This window comes from Aquila chrysaetos, chromosome 11 (assembly GCF_900496995.4).
Source record: "Aquila chrysaetos chrysaetos chromosome 11, bAquChr1.4, whole genome shotgun sequence".
Taxonomy (NCBI): Eukaryota; Metazoa; Chordata; class Aves; order Accipitriformes; family Accipitridae; genus Aquila; species Aquila chrysaetos.
In genome coordinates this window covers 9511248-9534155 of record NC_044014.1, presented here as the reverse complement: position 1 = coordinate 9534155, position 22908 = coordinate 9511248, and the positions used below count along the sequence as shown (strand labels likewise).

Here is a 22908-nt window from a genome sequence, read left to right as displayed (position 1 = left end):
ACATGTTTTTCCATTTCCTGTTGAAGATAAAGTCTCACAAAGTTTAGATTGAGTTTAATTGTATGACTCCAACAGGAAATAGTATTTCAGGCATTAAACGAATTTGAGGCCTTGATCTAGAAAGGGATATTTTATAGTATGTGCTAAGGTCTAAAGGTGCACTAATAAGGTAAATCAAAAACTTCTATCAAATAGTGGGCAAATGAAGTGAATATATGCTTTCAGTGGTGGAGAGAAAAAGTTGCCATCTCTTTGTAAATGGCATATTCAGCCTTGAAGCAAAATGGTACAGGGCTTAAGAGAAATTTAAGCAAATTAAAAAATGTTACAGGTTTAAAAGCTGCCAAGCTCCTGCAACCCATTACATTCTACATGGTTACTGTGTCCAGCCTTGTAGAGGACTACTTAAAATGCTGATGTAAAAAATTTGCGTTTAGTGAATTTCTGCTTCAGGATGAACAGTAATTTCAACTGTGTAATTCCAAAAATGCTTTGCAGAGTAAGTTAAAAGCAATGGCTTCCAAAGGATCAGCAAGTGTATTCACAGAAGACATGCTAAAAGGCCAAGACTCTTTGACAACAGACACGGGACAGCCTGAAGAAATACATAGTGCTGCTGGAGCGGAGCAAATGGAGAAGGAAGATGACCTCCCGCAACAGGCGGATGATCTGTCTTTCAGTCCGGATGAACTAAATGTCACATCATCACCCGAGTCCTCCACTGTTTGTCCAAATCAAGACTATAATTTAGTGAATTCTCTACTAAACCTCACTAAAAGTCCCGTGAGTTGTTTTTTTTGTTCTGTTTAATGTGATCAAATGAGATAGTCTGGATGCTGTGTGAAGTGGGCAGAGAGAGTGAATACACATGTATGTACACACAGTATTTTAAAAATAAAAAGTAAAACAAGGTTTGTTTTGCAGGCAGTTTTTGTAAATTGGCAATTTTCTTTCCCAATTCAGATTAAAGTAAAAATATTATTTTAGAAAATTAGTCTTAAGTTTGTTAATGGTAATGTAAGTGGGTTTTGAGCGATTTGTATAGGATGTTGCATGTTTCACAGACAAGCTATGTAGGATAATCATTAGATTAAATACACCGCAAGAGAATATTTAAAAAACTGCTTTTAATTGTACTGACTTAACCAAACCCACCTTTTTTTTGTAAAGGCACCGGGCTATCTCTAGAAGTTTGATTTCTTTTAAAAACAACTGCTGTATGTCTTACCCAGCTCCATCCTCAAATTCATATTCAGATTCTTTCAAAAAACTTAGAGGAGGGTTGGGTAAGCTTGTAATTGCTACAGCAGTGTTGAGAGCAGAAAACCGAATCTACTGATGTACATTATTGTTAAATGATAGTTTACATTGTCTAATATCTTGGTCTTAAGCTGACCTACAGCTCTAGTTCTGTCAACCTGAAGGTTGCAGTTGCATGCTTAGTATTTGACATGAATTCAGGTGAGATTCTTTATTTTGTATCATCCAAATTCACTAGAATTAAGTTTTAATGACTGAAAAGCCAACAAAAATAAATGCATTCACTCACTGTGGGGGAATGGAGAGGTTTTATTTGGGAGATGTTTGCTTCTTGATTTCGAGTGAGCTTCATTCACCCTCTGATTAATTCTTCCATGCCCTTCTGCCAGGACGGCCGGATAGCAGTGAAGGCCTGTGAAGGCCTCATGCTTTTGGTGAGTTTGCCAGAACCAGCAGCTGCCAAGTGCCTGACTCAAAGCACTTGTTTATGTGAATTGTTGACAGACAGGCTGGCCACCCTCTACAAAGCCCTGCCTCAGTCACTGGATCCCTTAGACATTGAAACAGTGGAGGCAATTAACTGGGGGTAAGAATTTTATTTTTGTATTTAATACCCAAGGTGATTTTACACCCCTCCCTGAAACTAATCTTCTATAGGTAGATAAGATGTGTAAAATATTCACACCCCCATGCTAAAGTATCAAGAGCAGGGCTGAGATACCAGCTGGAGCATAGCAGTACGACTTCAGGCGTCCAGTGTACACATGATTTCTGACATGGGGCCAGGTTTGTCTGCCAGTCCCTTGCAGAGATTCCTCAGGGGGCAAGTTTTTCCACTGAATTACATTAGCAGTTTGTGGTGATGTAGCTGTAGTATCAGGTACAGATTATTTTCTTGTTCAAACATCAAGGATTTAGGAAACAAACTTTTCACTGTACACAGTGAGCACTGTAAGCTGCTGCAGGGGGCAGGAAGGGTGTTTTTGGTAACAGGCTGTTGTTGCAAAATTTTTGCGGTAAAAAAAGAAGAAAGGAAAGAGTTACTGCATAACTCATCAGCATGAAGCAAAAGACACATGCCTGTTATCCTAACTGCTTGCATGTTAGATTTTCAAAACATTTCTCTTCCCCACACTGCTTTCATTATTATGAATTGCTCGTGATCTATTAGTACTGAGACAAAAAGTAGGTATTTGCAAAATACCTACCAAAATTTCTGGTGGTTGGAGTTTGAAGTTAGAAGGGAAAAACACGCAACTTTGACTAGTGAGATAAATAATTATTGGACTGCTTTACCAAAGAAAATGGTGAATTTGTTATTCCTTAGAGCCTTTAAATTGAGAGACGTGTTTTTTTCTGGAAGATACAATCTAGTTCAGGTATACACTGTGTGGTTTTGGTGGACTTGATTGAGGTTGCTTACAGAGTAGAGAAGAACAATTCCTTCATTTTATGGTTCTCTGACTACAGGAGTTATTGATCCAGTTTCTGTGGTCTGTGTTTCCTGGGAGAACAGACTAGGTGATCAGTTTTCCCTTCTGACTCAAGAAATACTTAACCAAACAGAGTTCTGCTGTACATACTTTATATCCTTTAGCATGCCACTGAAAACGTGTAATGATAGCACTGCCATAGCACTGCCACTTTATATCCTTTAGCATGCCACTGAAAACGTGTAATGATAGCACTGCCAGATTAGCAGAGACTGGCAGAAAAGCTATTTTAATGTTCACTTCATTGCAAGTAGATCATGAATTACTCTGTTAAGTTCAATAAGAATGAAGTCCAAGACTCTTCAATTACTTGTAGACTAAATAAGTATTTTTCCCTGTGTTCCCTAGTTTGGATTCCTATAGCCACAAAGAAGATGCATCTGCTTTTCCAGGGAAAAGAGCATTGATTTCGTTTCTTTCATGGTTTGACTACTGTGATCAACTCATCAAAGAAGCACAAAAGGTTTGGAATGTTTACAGATGATACAAATATATTCAGCAAATAAGTAGTTCCAGTTGTTTTGTAGCTTTTGAGTTTGAGACATACCATTTTGTACTTTTGTTTCAGACTGCTGCTGTTGCTATGGCAAAAGCTGTGCGGGAACGATTTTTCATTGATGTTATGGAACCCCAGCTGATGCAAACGTGAGTAGCATCCTACAAGACAGCAGAACAGAATCTGAATCAAGCTGAGGTTTTTTTTCAGGTGAAATGCACTACATATCTGACATGAAATTTTTTGTTCAGTTCAGAGATCGGAATCCTCACATCAACTGCACTATTGCATCGCATTGTTCGTCAAGTGACTTCAGATGTCCTGCTGCAGGAAGTAGTTTATTTTATACTTGGAGAACACAGGGAGCCAGAAACTTTGACAGATATCAACAGACATCCATTGCGACACAGGTTAATTGAACACTGTGATCACATTTCTGACGAGGTGAGAAGTGATAATGATCTAATAATGTCTTCTGGCCAGTTCTGTCTTGCATAGAGTCTGTAAAAATGCCATTGTGAGGTTTTTTCGTATTTGTGTCAGCTAACTTTTTTTGCCAAGGAAAAGAGTTTTGACTGCCAGCCCTACAAATTGCCTTTAGAAAATGACAGTCAAGCTCTTTTCTCCAGCTAGCGCATTGTTCCCATTAATAAAGATTCTTTGCTAAATTTGCTTGACCCCTATGCATATCTAGTTAGGCTTGCTCATCTGTAAGATAGGGCAAAATCAGTTTCTGTAATTGCATTTTAATTCATGCTTTGTTATATGTTGCATCACTGTTATTTTCCATGTTGTGTCAATTCTGTCATGTTATCACATAAGGTATAGTTAAAAACTTATTATTTTTTATATAACGTAAGTGTGGTCAGAGAATATACACAATGCCAATTAAAAGTTGATACAATAACTTCAAGCACTTATCACACAGTAAACGTTGTTAATATAACTTACTTCAGTAAAATCCCTCCTCAGGAGCTGCTTGTTTCATTTTTTCTGTGAAACAACCTCCACCCTCTACTTTTTCAAATAAAAACGAAGCTTGCCTGAAATACAGATCTGTGCCTTCACATACCCATTTTTTTCAGGATGCTTACCTGCACACGCTGTCAGAATGAGTTATCTGTGTAAATTAGTTGATCTTTGCAAAGCTAAGCTCTCTAAAGCTGTCTTTAAAAACTGTCTCTGCATTGCTTAAAGTCAGTCTTCTTTTAAAAGCCTACATAATATCTCCATGTAAAAATCTTAGCCTATATTCTAGTCACAATATCCCAGGATTACTTTGTTTTATTCTGCATAGTTATTATTAACTTTTAAGTCCTATTCTGTGTGTCACTTGCACAATGATAACCGTCTTCCAGCAGGGATCTGATTGTAATATGGAAAGCTAAGTTTTAAGTTCCCTGGATGTTCTTTGTATTGTTATTTTGGCAGATTTTACAACAGTTTTTGTTTTACAGCGACAAAATACATCCACATATTGATTTTCCAATGTGTGTGAACTCTTCACCCATGTTTATACCACATTCAGCATAACAATTTCCTAATTTCTCTTAGGATTTTTGCTTCCTTCCATAATGTAAATAAGTGATCGCAATGTTCTAGGATGTACAAACCAGATATAAGACAAAAGGCATAAGGCAGCGGTGCATCAGTTTATTGAATTCTTACTTTTTATGTTGCAGATCAGCATAATGACTTTACGAATGTTTGAGCACCTTTTGCAAAAACCCAATGAGCACATTCTTTATAATTTGGTTCTGAGAAATTTAGAAGAAAGAAACTATATGGAATATAAGCCTCTCTGTCAAGAAGATAAAGATGTGGTAGAGAATGGACAGATTGCAGGAGCAGTGTAAGTTTCTTATTAAGGGAAGTTTTCACAACAGCTAACTTGGATCCTTATTTTTAGAGCAAAACAGGGGTTTTTTTCAGTAATTGAAAAAAAAGTGAGCAGAGATAACACTTTGAGTGCTGTATGTATTAATCCATATCCATAAAGTGATGCAGAAATTATTATATCAGCAACTTATGGAAATTTTTAGAACAGTAACAGAAAAGCTAAAATTACCAATAGCCTCTTTCCAGAACAATAGGCACTCAAAGGTCTTCATATATCAATTTACTTATGCATCTACCTAGCTTAAGTCTATGTATATTTGTATTGTTTTCAATGAGATTATTCTTGAAGTCAGGCACTTAGGTGTCTTGCTTACATTTATGTTCTTGAATCATTTTTTGATGGAAGAACTTTTCTGGGCCACTTTACGTAAAATCCTTTTAAATACCCTATGTAACTCTTGTAACTCCTTTTTTTACTGATGGAGTGGTAAGGACTAGTCACACCAGCTATTTTAGGTATCTTAATTTAGATATTTCTGAGTCATCTAAAATAGTCTTATAATTTGCTGGAGTATAACTCTTCTCTCATGTAAAAAATGGGGGTAGAGTTTAAATGATTTAATGCAGTGATTTTGTACGAGTCAAAGATGTGTACTCTGTTGTTCAGATCAAGAAGTTATGATTTTTCTTCAAAACCAAGTTTGTTGGGCATTTGTAAAGGTTGGTATTTCTGCATATTAATTAGGTAAAAAGATATGCATATGATAATGTTCTGGAAAACATCCTAGTTGTTCAGAGAAGAAAAATAGAAAGCATGCTTCTTTACCCAGAGAGTTTCCTGCCTTCCATGACATTCTGTGAATGATCATGTTTTTGTCTAATATAATCTCACAGAGACCTAGAGGAAGATCCATTATTTACTGATCTGTCTCCAGATAACACACTGTCAACTCAAGAGTGGCTCAGTGCTTCTCCACCTGTCAGTCCAGAACATCCAAAAAATGATGGGAAGACTGAAGTTCATAAAATTGTAAATAGGTAAGTTGAAACAAACACTTAAAGAAATCTCTGAATGTGTGGGTGTCTGCACACACTGTGCAAATTAAATGTACCCCGTAATGAATGTTATTCTGTGCCAGCTGGTAAAATGACTTCACAGAAGGAAATTATGTGGCATTTTATCAGAAAGTTATTCCTGAAAGATTAGAGCCTACAATAAGTAAAAATAATTCAACATAAATGAGAAAAACAGGAGAACTTTAAAGCTAATAGTCTAGTTGAATACTCAGAATTAATGATGAAAGCCTCATTGATTATAAACCTTTCTTTTCTCAAAAATACTTGCTATACTTAAACTGCTGTTACAGGACTTGACCTTCCTGGAGAAGTGTGGGGAGTCTTGCCATAAACATTTTAGGGGGAAAAAACCCCTCGAACTTCCAAGTTCCTTAAACAAATATATAAAAGTAAATAATTGCCATGCTAGAGATAACCTTCTGCTCCCTGAAAATCAAGGGGCACCTCTGTCACCTGTAACATACCTTTGTGCATGTTATACATACTGCAAATTGGATATCACAAAGAGGACAGGCTCTGCTCTAAGCAACTTAGTGATGGTAATTCTCTTAGCAACTAGTATTAGGACAAATGCTGTTTGCTCTGTTAATACATGGTAGCAAAGCAACGCTGGTATTTCAGTGCTGACCTATCTACTTACCCAGAAATAATGAAAGGTGTTAGCCAAAGGAAGCAAACAGCCCAAGGACAGTCAGCATAGAATGGCATAGTCACTTCTTGCCCTCTTTCCCCCGGTACTGCTATATATAGTTTATGGTGGACATGGTTTGGAGCAAAGACGCAAAGAACACTCTCCTAAATTCACCTCATGTAATCTTCATCAGTGAATAGAAATGTTTTCAGGACTTGCAGTGTTTTGCAAATTTGTATTTTTTCAGATAAGATAACTATACGAAAAGTCAGCTACTACATATTTCTGCATATAAATCTTACAGGATCCTCCAGCAGTTCTTGGGGTGTGGAGAAAGCTGAAATTTGGAAACAGGGTCTGAAGACTGAGTTTTATTTTGCTGCCCAGAAGTTTTAGGGTTTCATATTTATTTTTTAAAGACAGTTCTCTCTAATAAGATTCAGAACTTAGTAATGCTTTTTAGGTCAGATATTGGTGAAGTAATAAGGGCATATAGTATTTGCACTACATACCTGGGCAAAGGCAATGATACTTGTAGCTGCGACATTTATATGCAAATATTCCTGTATGTTCTTAGATGTTCATTTTTTACCACAACAAACTATGGTAGATAAAACTGCCTATGCAGTAGGTTAAGAAGGTTTTTAACTGTAATTCTTCTTCTCTTTTGGCTCATTTATTCCTCAGTAAATTTTCCATATGCTCTAGTAAGATGGAGTCTGACCTTTAGCAAATACTTGACCTGGTTATGACTATACCTTTTCATCTCCAGTCTGTCTGCTAATTCTCAGAAAATGCTTCCACTGAGTTTTTTACCTCTAGTGCTAGATACAAAAGTTCTGAAGTATATATCTTGCTATTATAAAACAGTAGTTAGAATAGGTGTGCTTAAATAGATTTTGTATTCTCAGTTCTTCACATAAAGTTATGGTAGAATCTGTGGATTAATTGGCCAGACAATTCAGTATTGTGTACACTGTTACAGACGACGAGAAAGTATTGATCTGGTGCTCTGTGGATTATAGATATTCATTAATGTACTTTTTTTCTCTTCAGTTTTCTCTGTCTTGTACCTGATGAAGCTAAGTCATCATACCATGTGGAGGGTACAGGTTATGATACTTACCTCAGAGATGCCCACAGACAAGTAAGTCAGTGAAGTCTTCCTTAGTCCTTGAGAATTTGAAATGCTTATGAGAATATACAAATGGTTCTATAAATAGTCCTACTAAATGCATCTTTTGGTAATGGAAAATGGGAAAATTAAATTTATATTTTCTAATGAAAACTTACCTTTGGAGATCTTTTGATGGTGAATCCACCTTGTATTACTCTAGTGGGAATAATGGATGGCATTAAATGCATTAATATTCATACAACAAACACACTGAGAGAAGATCCGAACTGCAGATAGATTCTTAATTTGCTTTTGCATTTATCTGCATTCTCTTGGAGAATTGCCTGCCAAGCTGTTTGAAAGGACTAAAGGGAAATTAAAATGCTGCATAGGAGTTATGCAATCTGGGACTTTAAAAATAAAGGCTCATCACAGGGAATGCGCGGCCTAAGGCGTTCAGGTTTGAAGTTGGGAGTTTTGGTAGGTAGGGTAAGCTTTATGATTTACTGTTTTGAAATAAATGTGAGACTTGTTTGTACAAACATTATCTAAAGTTTCGTTGGTCAGAGGACAATCACTGTTCATTTGCAGCTTTCTTATTGAAGCCCTGTGCATCTTCTAGAATAGAGAAATTTATGCAAAGGAGTAGAGTAGCTGAGAGAGCTATATTTAGTAGGTACTTCAAAAATTCCATAACCTCTGAATTATGATATCAGCAGTTTAAGATGGGAAGCTTGGATTTCTGTATTTATTATATTGTTTTATCTGTAGTCTCTCCTGAAAAGAAGGAATAGAAAATAGATACTAAGGAAACAAAGGTTGATGTAAAATTCCCCTATGTTCTATTCTTGGATGCCCGAAAACACATATCATCTTTGTATTTCTTTCATGCCTTGGGAAAAAGAGTATTGTGGGAGTTATTAGAGAAACAGAATTGGTTTCTGTCACTTCCTGACAATGATATGGCTACTCTTAAAATATTTCCCCCTAAGAATAGCCCTGCCTATTGCTGTTATTACATCCGAATAGCTGTTCTGCTTCCATATTTCTATTCCTGGAAGCCTGCACAAGTAGGTAAGCTACATGCAGTGAAGAATTTCTGAGTCTGTTTTGTCTCTCTTTTGCTTCTGTTTATTGCAGTGTTCCTTTTTTTCACTGCTATAACCTTCACTCCTTTCAAGGTATAGTTCCTTGAAAGTGAGACATCAGGCAGCCCACAGCAAGTCAGAGGCAGAGGCAGGGGTTGAGAAAGACTGTTACTGGTGACAGGAAACAAAGAGAGGGAAGAAGAAGCCCTGAAGTACTTTTTTCAGTTGTATCTCCTGCATATACATGTGTCTTTCCTGTACTGGGAATTAGGGAGCAATATAGATTGGATAGGAAGATAAGCTACACATAATACAGTGAATGTACTGACAACAAGAATGTATATGAATGCAATTCCTGCTTTGAAGAACCCTGATCAGGATGTGTAGTGTTGGCTTTGCTTTGTGTTTTGGCCCCAGCTGCTTTTTGGAAGCTCTGTTCTCCGCTTGTGTCTTTGAAACTACCCTAATAGCATGACTGTCAAGAAGAAAATGAGGTGCCTACATAGAAACTGATCATGTTTATTTTAGAATGACTGTTCTTTTGAGGCTTAGATTTTTCATGTAGCTACAGTTTATGGTTTTAAGGCATATGGACTATTAAAAGGAAAGAAATGGCTTCCATAGAGGTTTGAATCTGTTTTCCTCACTACTTTTTTCTAGTTCCGGGATTATTGTGTCATCTGCTTAAGGTGGGAGTGGCCTGGATCTCCCAGATCTTTGGAAAAGTGCAATTTAGAAGCATCATTTTTTGAAGGACACTTCTTGAAAGTCCTGTTTGAAAGAATGGGCAGGATTCTTGATCAGGTAAGGAAAAGCAGGTTATGAATTCCATTTCTGATACTTTCATCACTACTAAAGGGCCCATCTCCAAGGTCCCATGGATTCCCATCACTCAGATGTCTGTTATAGCATCATATTATTGTGTTATGTCCCATGTCCTTGGTGCAGGTCTCTGTAGATTGCAGGATGTTATAGTGATCAGCATTCTCAAATTAACAAAAGTAGAGAATAAAAACTCTCTTATCTTTGTTACCCACTTTTTTTGTGTACCAAATGTTTTCTTGACCAGAAATATAATTTAAATTAATGAGTAAGACAAGAATATCCTTTAAGTAAAAGAAGAGGGTAAGATAATATCTTAGGAATCCTTCAGTACCAGCATCACTGATTCTGTTTTCATTTTCTAGTATTTACACTTAAAAAGCATGTACATCTTTCAGTAAATAAAATACTGTACAGCTCCCTTCTGACACAATTCAGTGTGAACTTCAATCTGAAGTTGTGTTCTTGAAGCAGTTTGTGTCACTGTGTAAGATGAAAAGAACTTAGTGTATCACTGCTAACATTTCCCCCATTTTTTCACAGTTAGAAAAAAATGTTGTTAGTGCATGGAAAGTTTCTAGAAGGTATCCTTTTCCATCTGCAATGTAAAGTAGGTTTTTTTCCCTGTTTGATTATTTTAACTAATAAAAGTATAGCTGCCAAGGGGCAAACAAGTGAGATATAATCTGACCGGCTCCTTGTTCTGAAAAGGAGATGTGACAGGTCAGACCCAGATTAGTACAAAGGAATTTAAAGAAAGTGAATTTTCCTGATGTCTGTTTGTTTCTGTATTTAGCCACCCTGCATGACCTAGTCTTTCTGGGGAGAAGTGAAGGCTCAGGGAGGTGAAAAGGAGGTTGCCCTGTGTGAAAACTTAATTTTTCTTTGCCTTCTCTAAACTCTGGACTTAAGTTAGTCAAGTCAATGTTGCTGCTTTAGGTCAAGAAGATAACTTTTCTTGCCAGTGAAAACGAGCCCTGAAAGTCTATATTACCCTCCCTGTAATACCAGCTGGAGTTGCTACAGATGCAGTAGTACCAGTTTCAGAATTGTGTACAATTCTTTTCTGTTTTGCACATGGACCTATCTACAGAATAAACAATTAGCTGTGGTAGTGCCAGATTTCCTGGTCATAAGCAGGACAAGAGCCATTTGAACACATAAATGCATAGGAAACGTGTCAGGAAGCCAGTAGTAGCCTCTAGGTCAGCTTTGTGAGTGTTCAGGGGAGAAAGAAGTTTAAGAGTACCAACTTTTGTAATTCAGAAGTCAGCAAAGAAAGCCAAATACTTTTATTGCTGTATTGTGTATTCTCAGGGTCTTGCCTCCAGTAAACACAATCTGCAGACTTCACTAGCTGAAATGGTTATAGATTAATGAAGAAAACTGGGCACCATCAGCTCTTAGGAAAAACAAACCTCATGCATATGAAAGCCTTGTCTGACCAATGACAAATAAATTTAAAAAAGTAAAGAACCCAAGTTACATTCCCTGAGAAACACCTGAGTGTCAGATACGTACAATTACAACAAAAGTAACATCTGGCATGGAAGCACAGTGTCCATGTTGATATACTACCTGTCAGCATGACACACGTTTGGGTTAGTCAAGCAAGGTGTTACGATCTGTAGTGTCAAAAATGGGTCTTGACTCCAGAAGAATTAAAATTAACTACCTGAGTCAGACAGAAGGGGTAAATTCTTATTATATCGTACCAAAACCCTGCCCTAAAAAACAAACTGAAATTCCTAGAGGTTATTCATAGTGAAACACATAAATCACATAGAAAAAAACCCAAACCCCAAACCAACAAAACCTGGGTCCTGTCAATGACAAATTTGACATAATTGGTGCTAATGTCCAGACAAAGTGAAAAATGTTGAAAAGCCTTTAGTGGGGACACAGTACTACTTACAGATTGTGTTCAATGTCTTTTTTGCTTTGTCACAATACTATAGGTAGTTCTTGTGTTTTTACCAGTTTTTATCAGTAGATACCAGAAAACTTTGCAGAGATGATAGGTATCATTAACCTAGTTTCTGACAGAAGACAGCTGAGGCACACAAGTAAAGTAACTTGTTTCAAGGCTTTTCAAATCCAGTACCTCATCTGCTAGACAGTACCTTCTTCCTCCTGTTAGTATTATACATTTCTGTGGAACTGACCGTTTCCTAAGAATTTTGTAAGAATTTCCTGAACTGCAAATTCTGCTGGTTTTAACCTTTTTAGTTACAGAGAAATTTTTTAGGATGTTATCTGATATAAGGCTGTCTTACTAAGTCTGCTGACATGGACAGAAATAAAAGCTCTGTGTGAAGAAGCAGCTTTCCTTAATGCTCTCAATTAGTTCAAATCACAACAGCAATCTGTCTGAACAATGCAGCACGTGTTACTACTTTGTCTCTTTCTCTTCTTGTGAACACCAGATAATGCTCATGGCTTCAAAGCTTCCTAATGAATTGACTGACTCAGACAGCTCTAAAGACCTTCTACAGTTCAGCTAGGTAGGCAGTGGAATGGATTTATGGAAGGAATTTGTGTCTCTCTCTGCAGAGTAACTTTTCCACAATAACTCAAAATGTAGTGATCTCTTTTACCTATAACATCTCTGGTCCAGCGTCTGAAAGCTTCATTTGTTAGAAGATTAGGATGAATCTGTTGCTGGAATATCAAGTACAGAAATAACTGCCACTGACTGGGAGAAATACATGCTTTCACTTCAAAAGATCTGTAAGGCAACTCCTTTAGCAATGCAACAGTGTGTAGTAATGAATTCAGGAATAAGGTACCTAAATATTAGTTAGGTGTCCACATGTAGTCAGTGGAAATTTTGTCAGAACAGCCCCAGTAGTCTCTGGAGCCGTTAGACTGAAAAGCAAGTAGGTGTGTCTTTTAGTGCAAAGTGAATCACCATCTCAGCTTCCTTGACCGTATTGACTAAAAACTCTATTCAGTTGCCTGAACCAAGGTACCTGTTGCCATTTTTGTGATGCCCAGGATATTTCCACAAGCTTGCAGTTACAACACAGATCTTGCAGGATCCACCCTCTGTGGAACTGTCAAGAGACCAGCAGATACTCTTGAGCATCTGAGATGGCACGAGATATTTGTGTGTAGGCAAGTGTATCAAGTGTCAGATCTCTGTTGAGTAGGCTAATGCGAGCTTAGACATGTAGACATATCTAAATATATCTGTCTTAATCTGAAGCTGAATTCTTCCAAATCTTACAGTCTGGAAAAGAGAAGAATCTGTTCTCTGATTCTTCAGTGGGGTGCTAACTTGAGAGCATAAAGATGATAATTTGAGGCCATGAAATGATCCTCTTCTAGATGTGATTATGCCACTGAAGATGTTACTGCCAATAAGTCAAAGAAATGAATGAGGGCCCTGTAATCCACTTCAGGTAAAATCAACAGGGTTAAGTTAAACCATTTGGGTGTTGGTAACATCTTCAGACTGGCATAGGGATGTACCAAGGGAATGTCTGTCCATCCCTTGTCAATGTAGTCTGTTCCACCACTGAATAGATGGAAGGAAATTCCACTGGTTTGCAAATGTTGGGCTGAATTAAAATGTCAGCTTGTTTTCACTGTGATGAGAAAATCAAAGATGGAAAAAAAAGTACTTCGAACATAAAGAAGCTATGGTGAAAATACTTGGGTTTATGGAAATGAGTTTCTCACTGGAATGGTAAAATCCTTTAAGCTAGGCACTATTTATTTCCTAGAAAGTTAGGTACTATTTTTTCCTTATGACTGATTAGCAACTCAGAGCATCTGACAGTGTTGCCTGTCCCATTTGGTTGATTTGGAGAAAGGAGGTAGAGAAGAAGCTCAGAATTTCAAGCTGCTTTCCCAGCCTAGGACTGTCTTGTCTCCTGTAACATGCTGCCACAAGATGACCAGGCCTTCTGCAATGGTTCTTTCCAAGAAAAAAGAAAGTAGAAGAGAAATACCATATTAGCCATAAACATGGATTTGTGTCTCTCAGTTTCCTGAGCTCATACACTTTACAGTTATCCAGGAGAAGCAGGCAGATGTATAACCTAGGCTGATTCTATGCTATTTGTTTAGCTACTGAGCTGAAGAAATGTTTCACAGGAAGGACTTATCCTACAATAAACAAGTGTGCAAAAGCTTCAAGTGGCTGTAGTGATTATACAGATAATAACATCTAATACCTAGCTGTCATATTCGCATCTCTTCTGTTGTGGAAAGCAGAGGTTTTGGGCCTGTCTTCTAATCTAACTTTTTACCTTTATTTATTCATAACTCTGCATATAAGGTTCTAGTAGTTAAATAAACACTGGCTGGATGAAAAGAATCCAGCATGAAAATAACTAAGCACTGTGTTCTCCTTTTTTTGCAGCCCTATGATGTAAATTTACAGGTTACGTCAGTGTTGTCCAAACTGTCCTTGTTTCCCCATCCTCATATACATGAATACCTTTTGGATCCTTATGTAAACCTAGCTTCTGGATGCAGGTCTCTCTTCTCTGTTATTGTCAGGGTGAGTAAACACACAGTTAATATTTACATATAGCTGTACAGCAGTGATATATTTAGTAACTTTGTAGTTAGTGGTAGTAGTTGCTGGGTAGTTTAAGTTGGCAAATGGCTTCTCATTGAAAATAGATACTTATGCTCTCGATTTGAAAATCAGAATTTTGGATTTTCTACCAAAACCATTGGAAAATGTATTTCCCAGCATTTATTTTCATTCTGCATGTCTTGAAAATTGTTTGTTTGCTTAGTTTCATTGTGTAGATGCAAAATATCCCCTCTGGCAATGATGTTGCTTTAAAGTGAACTAGGTCACATTGTCACTTGCAGGCAACGTGGGGTAGTGCTGTAAGAACAGGCAGAGTACAGGTTTGCACCTGAATGGGAAAGAGATGGCTTTGATTCACACATAAGCAAAGGGCACTCCAGAATATCCAGTGCCTAGAATAATATCTCTGCTCATCCTCTTTTTTTCTGATGAAGGCTGTTCTTGACAATGAAGTCCTGGATTTATCGAAAGTCCTCTTTCTTTCCCTCTCTGGTTCCATCTCTTCCTGCGAGACCTGCATCCTAGAAGTGCTGGCTGGGTGCCTGTCACACTGCAGCCTTCTCAGTCAGAGATCCCTAGCCTACCCCACGCACCAGCTGTTATTAAGCTGGTCAGGAGCCTATTAATGATGCTTGCCCAGTACTAACGGAGGGCTTAGCTCCCTTTTTCCCAGAAGCCCTTCCCATTTCAAAATATAATCTTCACTCTCTCCCCTTGTGCTTTCCCTAAACCCAGGAATTTACTGGTCAATTGCCTGCATCAACATTTACTAAGACAAATTAATCGTTGGCATAATTAAAATAAGTAATACTATTTATGGCAACAGCTAGTAAGGCTCAAGAGCTCCTGTCCTTTTGTATCTCTACTTTCTGCACCCATTCACCCTTTCTTGGGGCAGAGCAGCTACTCTGCATGTTGTTTTGTGAGCCTGTGAGGATGCTGAAGTGGGTCTTCATCCAGGGCACTGAAGGCTGTCATTTAAGCTTGCTGCCAGGCACTCTGCAAAGGTGTTAGTTTTTTGTGTTGATGGCTTTGTGCTTTACAGGTCGTTGGGGACCTCATGGTTAGAATCCAGCGCATCCCAGATTTCACTCCCAAACTTCTGCTGGTCAGAAAACGCCTGCTGGGCTTGGAGCCGGAAGGGCCCATGTGAGTAAATATATTGCATATTCTCCAAGACCCATGGCTGCTTTTTGTGCCTGCCAGTCCTGATTCCCTGCTGCTTTTTTTTCTTTCTCAGCATTGACCACATGACGTTACTAGAGGGCGTGATTGTGCTGGAAGAATTCTGCAAAGAGCTGGCAGCAATTGCATTTGTGAAGTATCATGCCTCATCTACACCATAAGCAGCCTTGATGAGTAGCCAGGTGTAAGACCACCGAGCTTGTTTCAGTGGAAAAGGCTATTGACAACACTGAGATAAGAAGAGGTGGTGCCTCCTGGCAAAGTGTCAGTTGACATTTGGCAGAATTGGAAGACAAGTTACTTTCACCAGATGTTGACATTGCAAGAAAGAGGGATTCAAATGGACCTAGAATATGATTGAAGGCATTTGGGGAGAAACCAATACATAGCATTTCTAGCCACTGTGTGAAGAGCTGCAAAAGCTGCATGAAGAGCCACAGACATGAGACCTTGGTTATTCTGTTATAATGACAATGTTTAGAGAGTTGGGTCTTTTGTATGTTCTGGGGCTCACATATGCCAATTCGCTTTTTTTGACCATACTACTTTTAAAAAGCAAATTAATTTTATAACATTTTCATGTCATAATTCTTTTTCTTTTCAGTTGGATATATGAAAGGAAATCACAGCTATAGTTGCAATGTATATTATTAAGAATGAAGAGCTTAAAAAAATCCACTAATCCATATACAGTGGGATATATTAATGAGGGATCATTTTTGTTTTGGTGAATCTTAAAGACAACTCTGAGCTTGATTCCCCAATGGATTACTCCAAGAGATACATCAGTATAAAATCAATACTAATGGAATCAATCCTGATTCAGCATCACATCCATAACAAATATATCTGAAGTGTACATGTTTTTAGCATGTTTGTCTCTGTCATTCCAAGTGATTGCTCTTCAGGTCATCTGCGTAACTAGATTTGCTTTAGGTTTTTGCATGTGAACTCTAGTTGCTTGACTCATGTCACCTTTACAGGGAAGTTAATTATAGGTCATTAATAGTTGTTGCTGAAACAGTATTTTTAATTTCTTTTAAATTGGTATTTAGCCTGAATTGGTTTAAGAATCTTTTGTGCCTTGAAAATTGGCAGCATAAACATTCTGTCATTTTTAGAAATCTTTTTATTGCTTATCTAACCATAGCAGTAGTGGCCAGCAAAAGATTGACTGATGCCAATTCAGTTAAAGTGTTGATACCATATATAGGACCAAAATGTACGCCTGCTTTTCATAGTGCTGGGATGCAGAAATGTCTCAGTGCATCTTTCTCAATATGAATACTATCAGCCAGGGCAGGCATTTGCATTGCAAGCGGAGGGCCATTCGGACTTCAGCATGCTTTGCTTCTATTTCTCTAGCGTGATGGCAGCCTGCACTTGAGACAGTTCCTGCTGCTCACTGCCACGTATGCACTGGCAGGTTCAGGTGGCTGTGCTTTAACCTTCAAGTCACACTGAGTTGAGTGACTTGGATGAGAGACCTGTCCTGCTCTCCACACAGGTGTGTAGTACCTCTTTCCCCTCCTATGAACGTAATAGCGTAGGCAGGCAAGGTAGAGTTTAGCTCCTTGTGTTTACATTGTATTTCTTTGTTTGTCTTTCCTACTATCCTATTTGCACAGCTAATGCCCATTTCAGATGAGATTGCTCGTATGCAAATATGGACTAATTTACTCGGTCACTAGAATTTTTCTGGATTTACGTAACTGTACTTAGAATCAGATTCTGCTCTGAATCCATGCCTTTGAGGTCTTGTTTTTTAATATTTATGCAACCTGGATGTTGAGAGGCCTTTTAAGTTAGCAGGTTAATTAGAACAGTGTCACAGTTAATGGACTAAATTTATTCTTGTCACAACAGTGAGGAAGGTCCTGCTGTAAAAGCTTCCAGTACAGGTTCAGCTGGAGAGAGCAGTTCTGGAACTGGGGAAACATTTTGACAGGTAAAAACCTGTATTCATTGGCTCCATATACTGGGAGGCTTTTGTGCGAAGCATTGCATTTATCTGGCAAACAGAAGCATATTTTACTTCCTCACCTTCTTTTTTTTCTGAATTTAGGCCCAAAGTGTTTTCAGGTCAAAGTGGCATAGCAGGATAAAGTTTAAAAAAATGACACTTTTCACTTTTGTTCTTTGGAAACATACCTTGAAAGTAGCAAATAATTTTTAGTGATATGTATTGCAGTCAGTCCATATTAGAAGCTTCGTTAATGTGTAATACCTGACACGTAGTTTAGAACATGTAAATGTCTATGCAGAGCAATGTTTAATACATACATTTGTTATAAATAAGGTCCCAATTCAGCAAAGCAGTTAACATAAGCTTAATTTCAAGAATTTTATTCCTAAACAACAGTCTTTTACATGAACAAAGTTAAGCTGTTGGGCGCAAATGCCAATGCTTTACTGAATTTGGGTCTGTGTTGGTTTTGCTTGAGCTTAATTACTTTCTCCTCAAGTCTTCTATTTTCATTATTTATTTTTTTTAAAGTGTATGTTCCAGAATACTTCTAATGTCCCAATTTCAGTGGAAACTGGAAGTGATAATACTACTATAAATGAAAGTGAGAGAAATGTTAAACAAAACTTGCAAGAGCATTCCAAGTAATACAATTTATAAAGCCATTCAAGAGATGATTGATCTCAAATGAAAGCATTAACATCACCTCTGTTGTTGTTGTTGTTGTTGTTGTTGTTGTTGTTTTCGTTTTCACTGATACCTGAGCTCATTACACTGTAAGGACTTGTATCAGTCAGCTTCTGGAAGGACTGCTGCAACCTCTGTGGGATTTTAATGCAAAACAGTCTACCGAGCTGCAAACACAATTCTTTCAAGCTTGTCCATGAGGAAAATAAGTAGATATAACTATAAGCACTCTTAAATTCAGGATCTAATTGTTCGGTCTCCAGCAACATAGGTGATGTTCTTGCAAACCAAATGTTATTTAGTTGTTAAATTTGTAAGACATGGATCCATCCTGATAGAAGTGAAGCAATCCTTGAAGTTGCTTTAGCCTAAACTGCTTTTGTGAGTGCTGCCTACAAACGCTTAATTACCGTACATGATGACAATGACCTTTATTTTTGTAAAAGTGATTTAATCTTCCTTAAGAGATGGAACTCATTTAATTATTTTTTGGTGATATTTTTCATGCACTTTTTTTTAAAAAAAAAGGTTAGAAGTTAGTTCAGGTCCATGTTTTCACCTTTCCGATCTATGCATGTCACTGAGGTGCCCATTTTGTTTCTGTGTGCGTGTGTTTGTATGTGGTTATTTATTACCCAGAGATGGACACCTGAGAAAATATATGGCCTGAAGTTCACAGCATATGCAGATCCTCCAGATGTCAGTGGGAAGGGAAATGCAAGTGCTTATCACCTTAGAAAATATGGCCACTAGTATTAGAGTGAAATATTTGAGAGGTAATACTAGAATAATTTTTTATTTCAAAAAGCAGATCCAAACCACATATTAATCCTGATGCACATGTGTGTAAATAGACACATTTTTTACTTTGTTTCCATTTATAGTATGTATTTGATTTAGACTCCGATATAGAAAATTTTGTAATAAGCCATGTGCTAGCTCTGGTAGAACAAGTTTGTCCTTAGTTTCTCATATGACTGTAATATTCCTGGTATTCAGATCCTGTCTGTGTAATGTTCTTACTATGTATTTGTCTGTGCAATATAAAAGCTGTGACTTGATACACAGCTTGAGTCTGGTTGTACATCACCTATGTATATATATACATATATATATATAAGGACCAGAATCCCGAGCTTGCTTACACTACTATTAGTGTAAAGATTGTCGCACTTGATTTTACAGGGCACAAGTAATCATGGAATGGCTTTGTAAATGCATGGTAATTTCTACCATAACCTGCTGTGTAATTTCACAGATGACATTTTATTGTTGCTATTTGTCTTGCTAAAAGAAATACTAAACTGAAGTGCTAGGTAAAATCGAAGGATTATGTAGTAGACTTGGGGCTACATGGAAAATCCATGTCTGATATTGCGTATCATATAGGGTTTTCAAACCATGATCCTCAGTGCTTTCTGTGCCCTGTAAAATAGTGTAACTATATGAAATATATACTCCTTGTTTTGCCTCCTGCCTTGTTTACATTAAACAGAGGATATTCAGTAAAATTTTTCTATTAAACTTTGTGTAGGTCACTTACTGACAGTCTTGCCAAGGTTTCGCAAGTGTGGGATTTCCAGTGAGGAGTTGTTGAAACAGCCACATTACCAGACGTACAATATTAAGTTTCATGAAGGAGGTTGTGATAAATTCCAACTTTTTGTGCTAAAAAATGCATGGAGGATTAAAAGGGATATTCTCAAAATAAATTAATTTCATCGAAGCGACTGCTTCTATTATTACAGAATCCGTTACAGGTTTTATATGGATGGCCTTGAGACAGAAAATGTTTTAACATTTTACATCATGCCTTTGATCCTGAAGTCCTTTCATTTATTTTTATTACATCCTGAAGTCCTTTCATTTATTTTGAGTCTGTCACTGCAGCATCTTCTGGGGTAAACCTGTTTCCTGTACTGTACTGTACCATACTGTACTGTGGAGGGCATGGAGTGAATCAGCATACTTTTGCCCATGAAAATTGGAAGCTAAGGGAAATGGCCAGGATGGAGTCATCCTGAACACAGATTAACGTCTGCTCTTCCCGAGAGCTCTAATATCTTCCAAGACTGCAGCTGGTCAAGACCTTGGTTTTCTATTGCATTTGAGTGCAGAGAGCGTCAGTCACAACATTAGTTTATTGAATTGGATACAAATGTCATGTACGTGAGTAAGCATCATTTCTTCCTTCAGGGCCTTTGAGGAAGGCTTTTATACATAGGTTTAGATATATTTTTTTATATATTTTAGAATTGTATTTGTTGGGTATTTTTTCTTGGTATCTCATCTAGTTTTGGTGTCCTTCAAGTTTTCATCAGCTTTTTAAAAATCTCTTTGCTCTGTAAGATCCCCTCTGAGGACTACACTTGGATGTTAAGCTGTTTCTCCTTCTCAGTATTTAACAGCTGCAAGTGCTCTTGCATCTTTAACAAGAGCGCTACAGCAAGATGATACACTTGACAGCTTTTTTTACAGCTCTCAGCATCTTTCCCCCATCCTCTTGGGTCTCAGAGATTGTCATCTCCCACCCCAGATCATTTATTTGCTGTGCCTGCATGAGGCATTTAGAGATTTAGGGACACTTTGCTTCTTCAAGCAGTGAGGAGGTTGTATCAAAATTGCACATTTTATATCTTCTTGTATCTTTCTCTTACTTTGATATCCTTGAAATGACTGGATTATTGAAGCATGATAATCTTATGGCACTTGCATTCTGACGCAAGATTTTGGGGCTTTACATCCTATTGGAAAAAAAACAGAGTATTATCAGTGTGTGGTCTCTAATTCATATTCATTAACTCATTTTACAGATTCTCAGTCGAAGATCTCAATGTAGATACAAGTAGCGCAGGATCTACTGAATTTGTTAACCTTTAAATATTAACAGAACTGGTGCTGTCAAAGTCTCAGGGATTTTGCTAGTTTGGTATGTGATCCAATTGGATTAAAGTGGATTAATGCTCAGAGAAGTGAATCTGTCACAACTTGTATGAGCCCTTTTGGCCTGAACCCTTATGTTCCTGGTGCATCCTTTATCAGCCGAGGTTCCCTTTGAAGGATGAGAAAGGGAACTGAAGAGCAATTTAGGAATCAAGTGAAGCATATGGTGGATTAAAGTTTTCAGGTGTCATAAGCTTCTTGGGAATGCCAAAAAAGAAAGTGTGAAAAGTTAAATTTTACAGGTTCAGACCGGTTGCTGGCATTGCCTTTGGAGTCAGATCTGTGAGGATAAAAAGCTGCATCTTGGAATGTGGTATCTCACCAGGCTATTTAAATTGCCCTTGCTAGGATGGTATATATATTCTGAACTATGTTTCATTAAATTCCTTGTGGTTATTACAATAAATGCTGCTGGTGGTATAAAATCTGCTAGAATAGCGCTGTGGAACTGACAACTTTGTCAGTGTCTTGTAACTTTAATGAAGTAGATACATCTTGCTGGCTTTGCCTTTCTGCTCTACAGCATCATAATTCAGTAGGGGTTTGGGTGGTGTCCCCTCCCTCTGGTAAAACATTTGACGTACTGAAAAATATGGAAACACGTGAAAGAAAGGACCCCATTACAGTGGTAGGCTGTAGGAACATGAGGAAAAGCATATTCTTCTTAAGCACCTTCATTTTCAAAAAAGGTGAACCTCATTATATTCCAAGGTGATCAGTTCTCTGGAATAACAACTGTTGAAAAGAGGGAGGGTATCCTCCACAGGGTGCCCTAGATGGTAAGTGTAAACCTGCTTTAGTAATTTCCACTGAGGACAGCAGAAATGAGACATTTGCATTGTGTTTCAAGGTGTTTAGTATCCCATTTCCAGTTTGGAGAGGTGAAGCAGCTGCAAATGTAAGTCATGCTGAGTAGTAACATATAACAAGAGTACAGGAAGTTCTGCAGAAAACAGCAGAAGATACTAAACTGATTTAGGAGAGGAGGGCAACAGAGGTAACTAAGTTTAGCATAGTTAAATTATGGCTTAGGGTTAGAGGAACATTACTTCCCAGTAAAAAGATTTGAACGCCTTAAGCACCAAGACTGAAGGAATTATGGAGCTTAATTTATCAGAATGCAATTAAGAATGAAGTAATGTCATTGAGGAAAATTGATATTCATCGTCAGTGAAAACTTCCTGGCGGTGAATGCTGCTAGACCAGAAGTGGAAGGTGCCTGTAACCTCACACTTTTAACACCAGACTGGACAAAACATTGAATGTTTCAAGAGGAAACCAGCCTGTGTTGGTGAGGAGATGAAGTAAACGTGCATTTACATTCTCGGACTCCCAGCTAATTAACGGTTCCTGAATGACTTGAATTTGTTCTGCTAGAAAGCAGTGAGGTGGACTGATCCACTTGAGCATCTCCTGTAAATGAGGAAAGTTGCTGCAATCTGAGAAAAGCAATTTTCAGCCTTCCAAAATGCGACTCGCTTACATAATAACCTCTTTGCAGAAGCGGCACCCATTACACGCAGCAGGCAGTACAGCTTGATTAGCGGGGCCGGGATCCCCCCATGCTGAGCTGCCTTGGAGAGAAGAAACAAATTACCTGTTCTCTGAATCATCATTATCCTTTACTTGAGAAACCCACTTCTACTTCCCTCATCTCCGCATCCACAGGAAGCACCTGTCAAGTTCGTATTTCTTAATTTGGGTCATGAATTTTTATTTCCTAAGGTTTTCAGAGACTCCTGTTTTTGCTGT

General features: G+C 37.8%; 1 protein-coding gene across 3 annotated transcripts in view; it reads left to right on the top strand.

Annotated features, from left to right (window-relative positions):
- FHIP2A (FHF complex subunit HOOK interacting protein 2A) overlaps positions 1 to 19939 on the top strand; it is a 36310-nt gene extending 16371 nt beyond the window's left edge. For all 3 annotated transcript variants that reach the window (XM_030030515.2, XM_030030514.1, XM_030030516.2), the window contains 12 exons: positions 499 to 783; positions 1650 to 1846; positions 3102 to 3216; positions 3322 to 3398; positions 3501 to 3693; positions 4932 to 5101; positions 5983 to 6126; positions 7853 to 7943; positions 9662 to 9805; positions 14193 to 14333; positions 15421 to 15524; positions 15616 to 19939. In XM_030030515.2, coding sequence (XP_029886375.1) covers positions 499 to 783; positions 1650 to 1846; positions 3102 to 3216; positions 3322 to 3398; positions 3501 to 3693; positions 4932 to 5101; positions 5983 to 6126; positions 7853 to 7943; positions 9662 to 9805; positions 14193 to 14333; positions 15421 to 15524; positions 15616 to 15721 — 1767 coding nt within the window. In that variant the 3' untranslated portion in view covers positions 15722 to 19939. The remainder of the gene's footprint in view (positions 1 to 498; positions 784 to 1649; positions 1847 to 3101; positions 3217 to 3321; positions 3399 to 3500; positions 3694 to 4931; positions 5102 to 5982; positions 6127 to 7852; positions 7944 to 9661; positions 9806 to 14192; positions 14334 to 15420; positions 15525 to 15615) is intronic.
- Positions 19940 to 22908: the final 2969 nt, after the last annotated feature.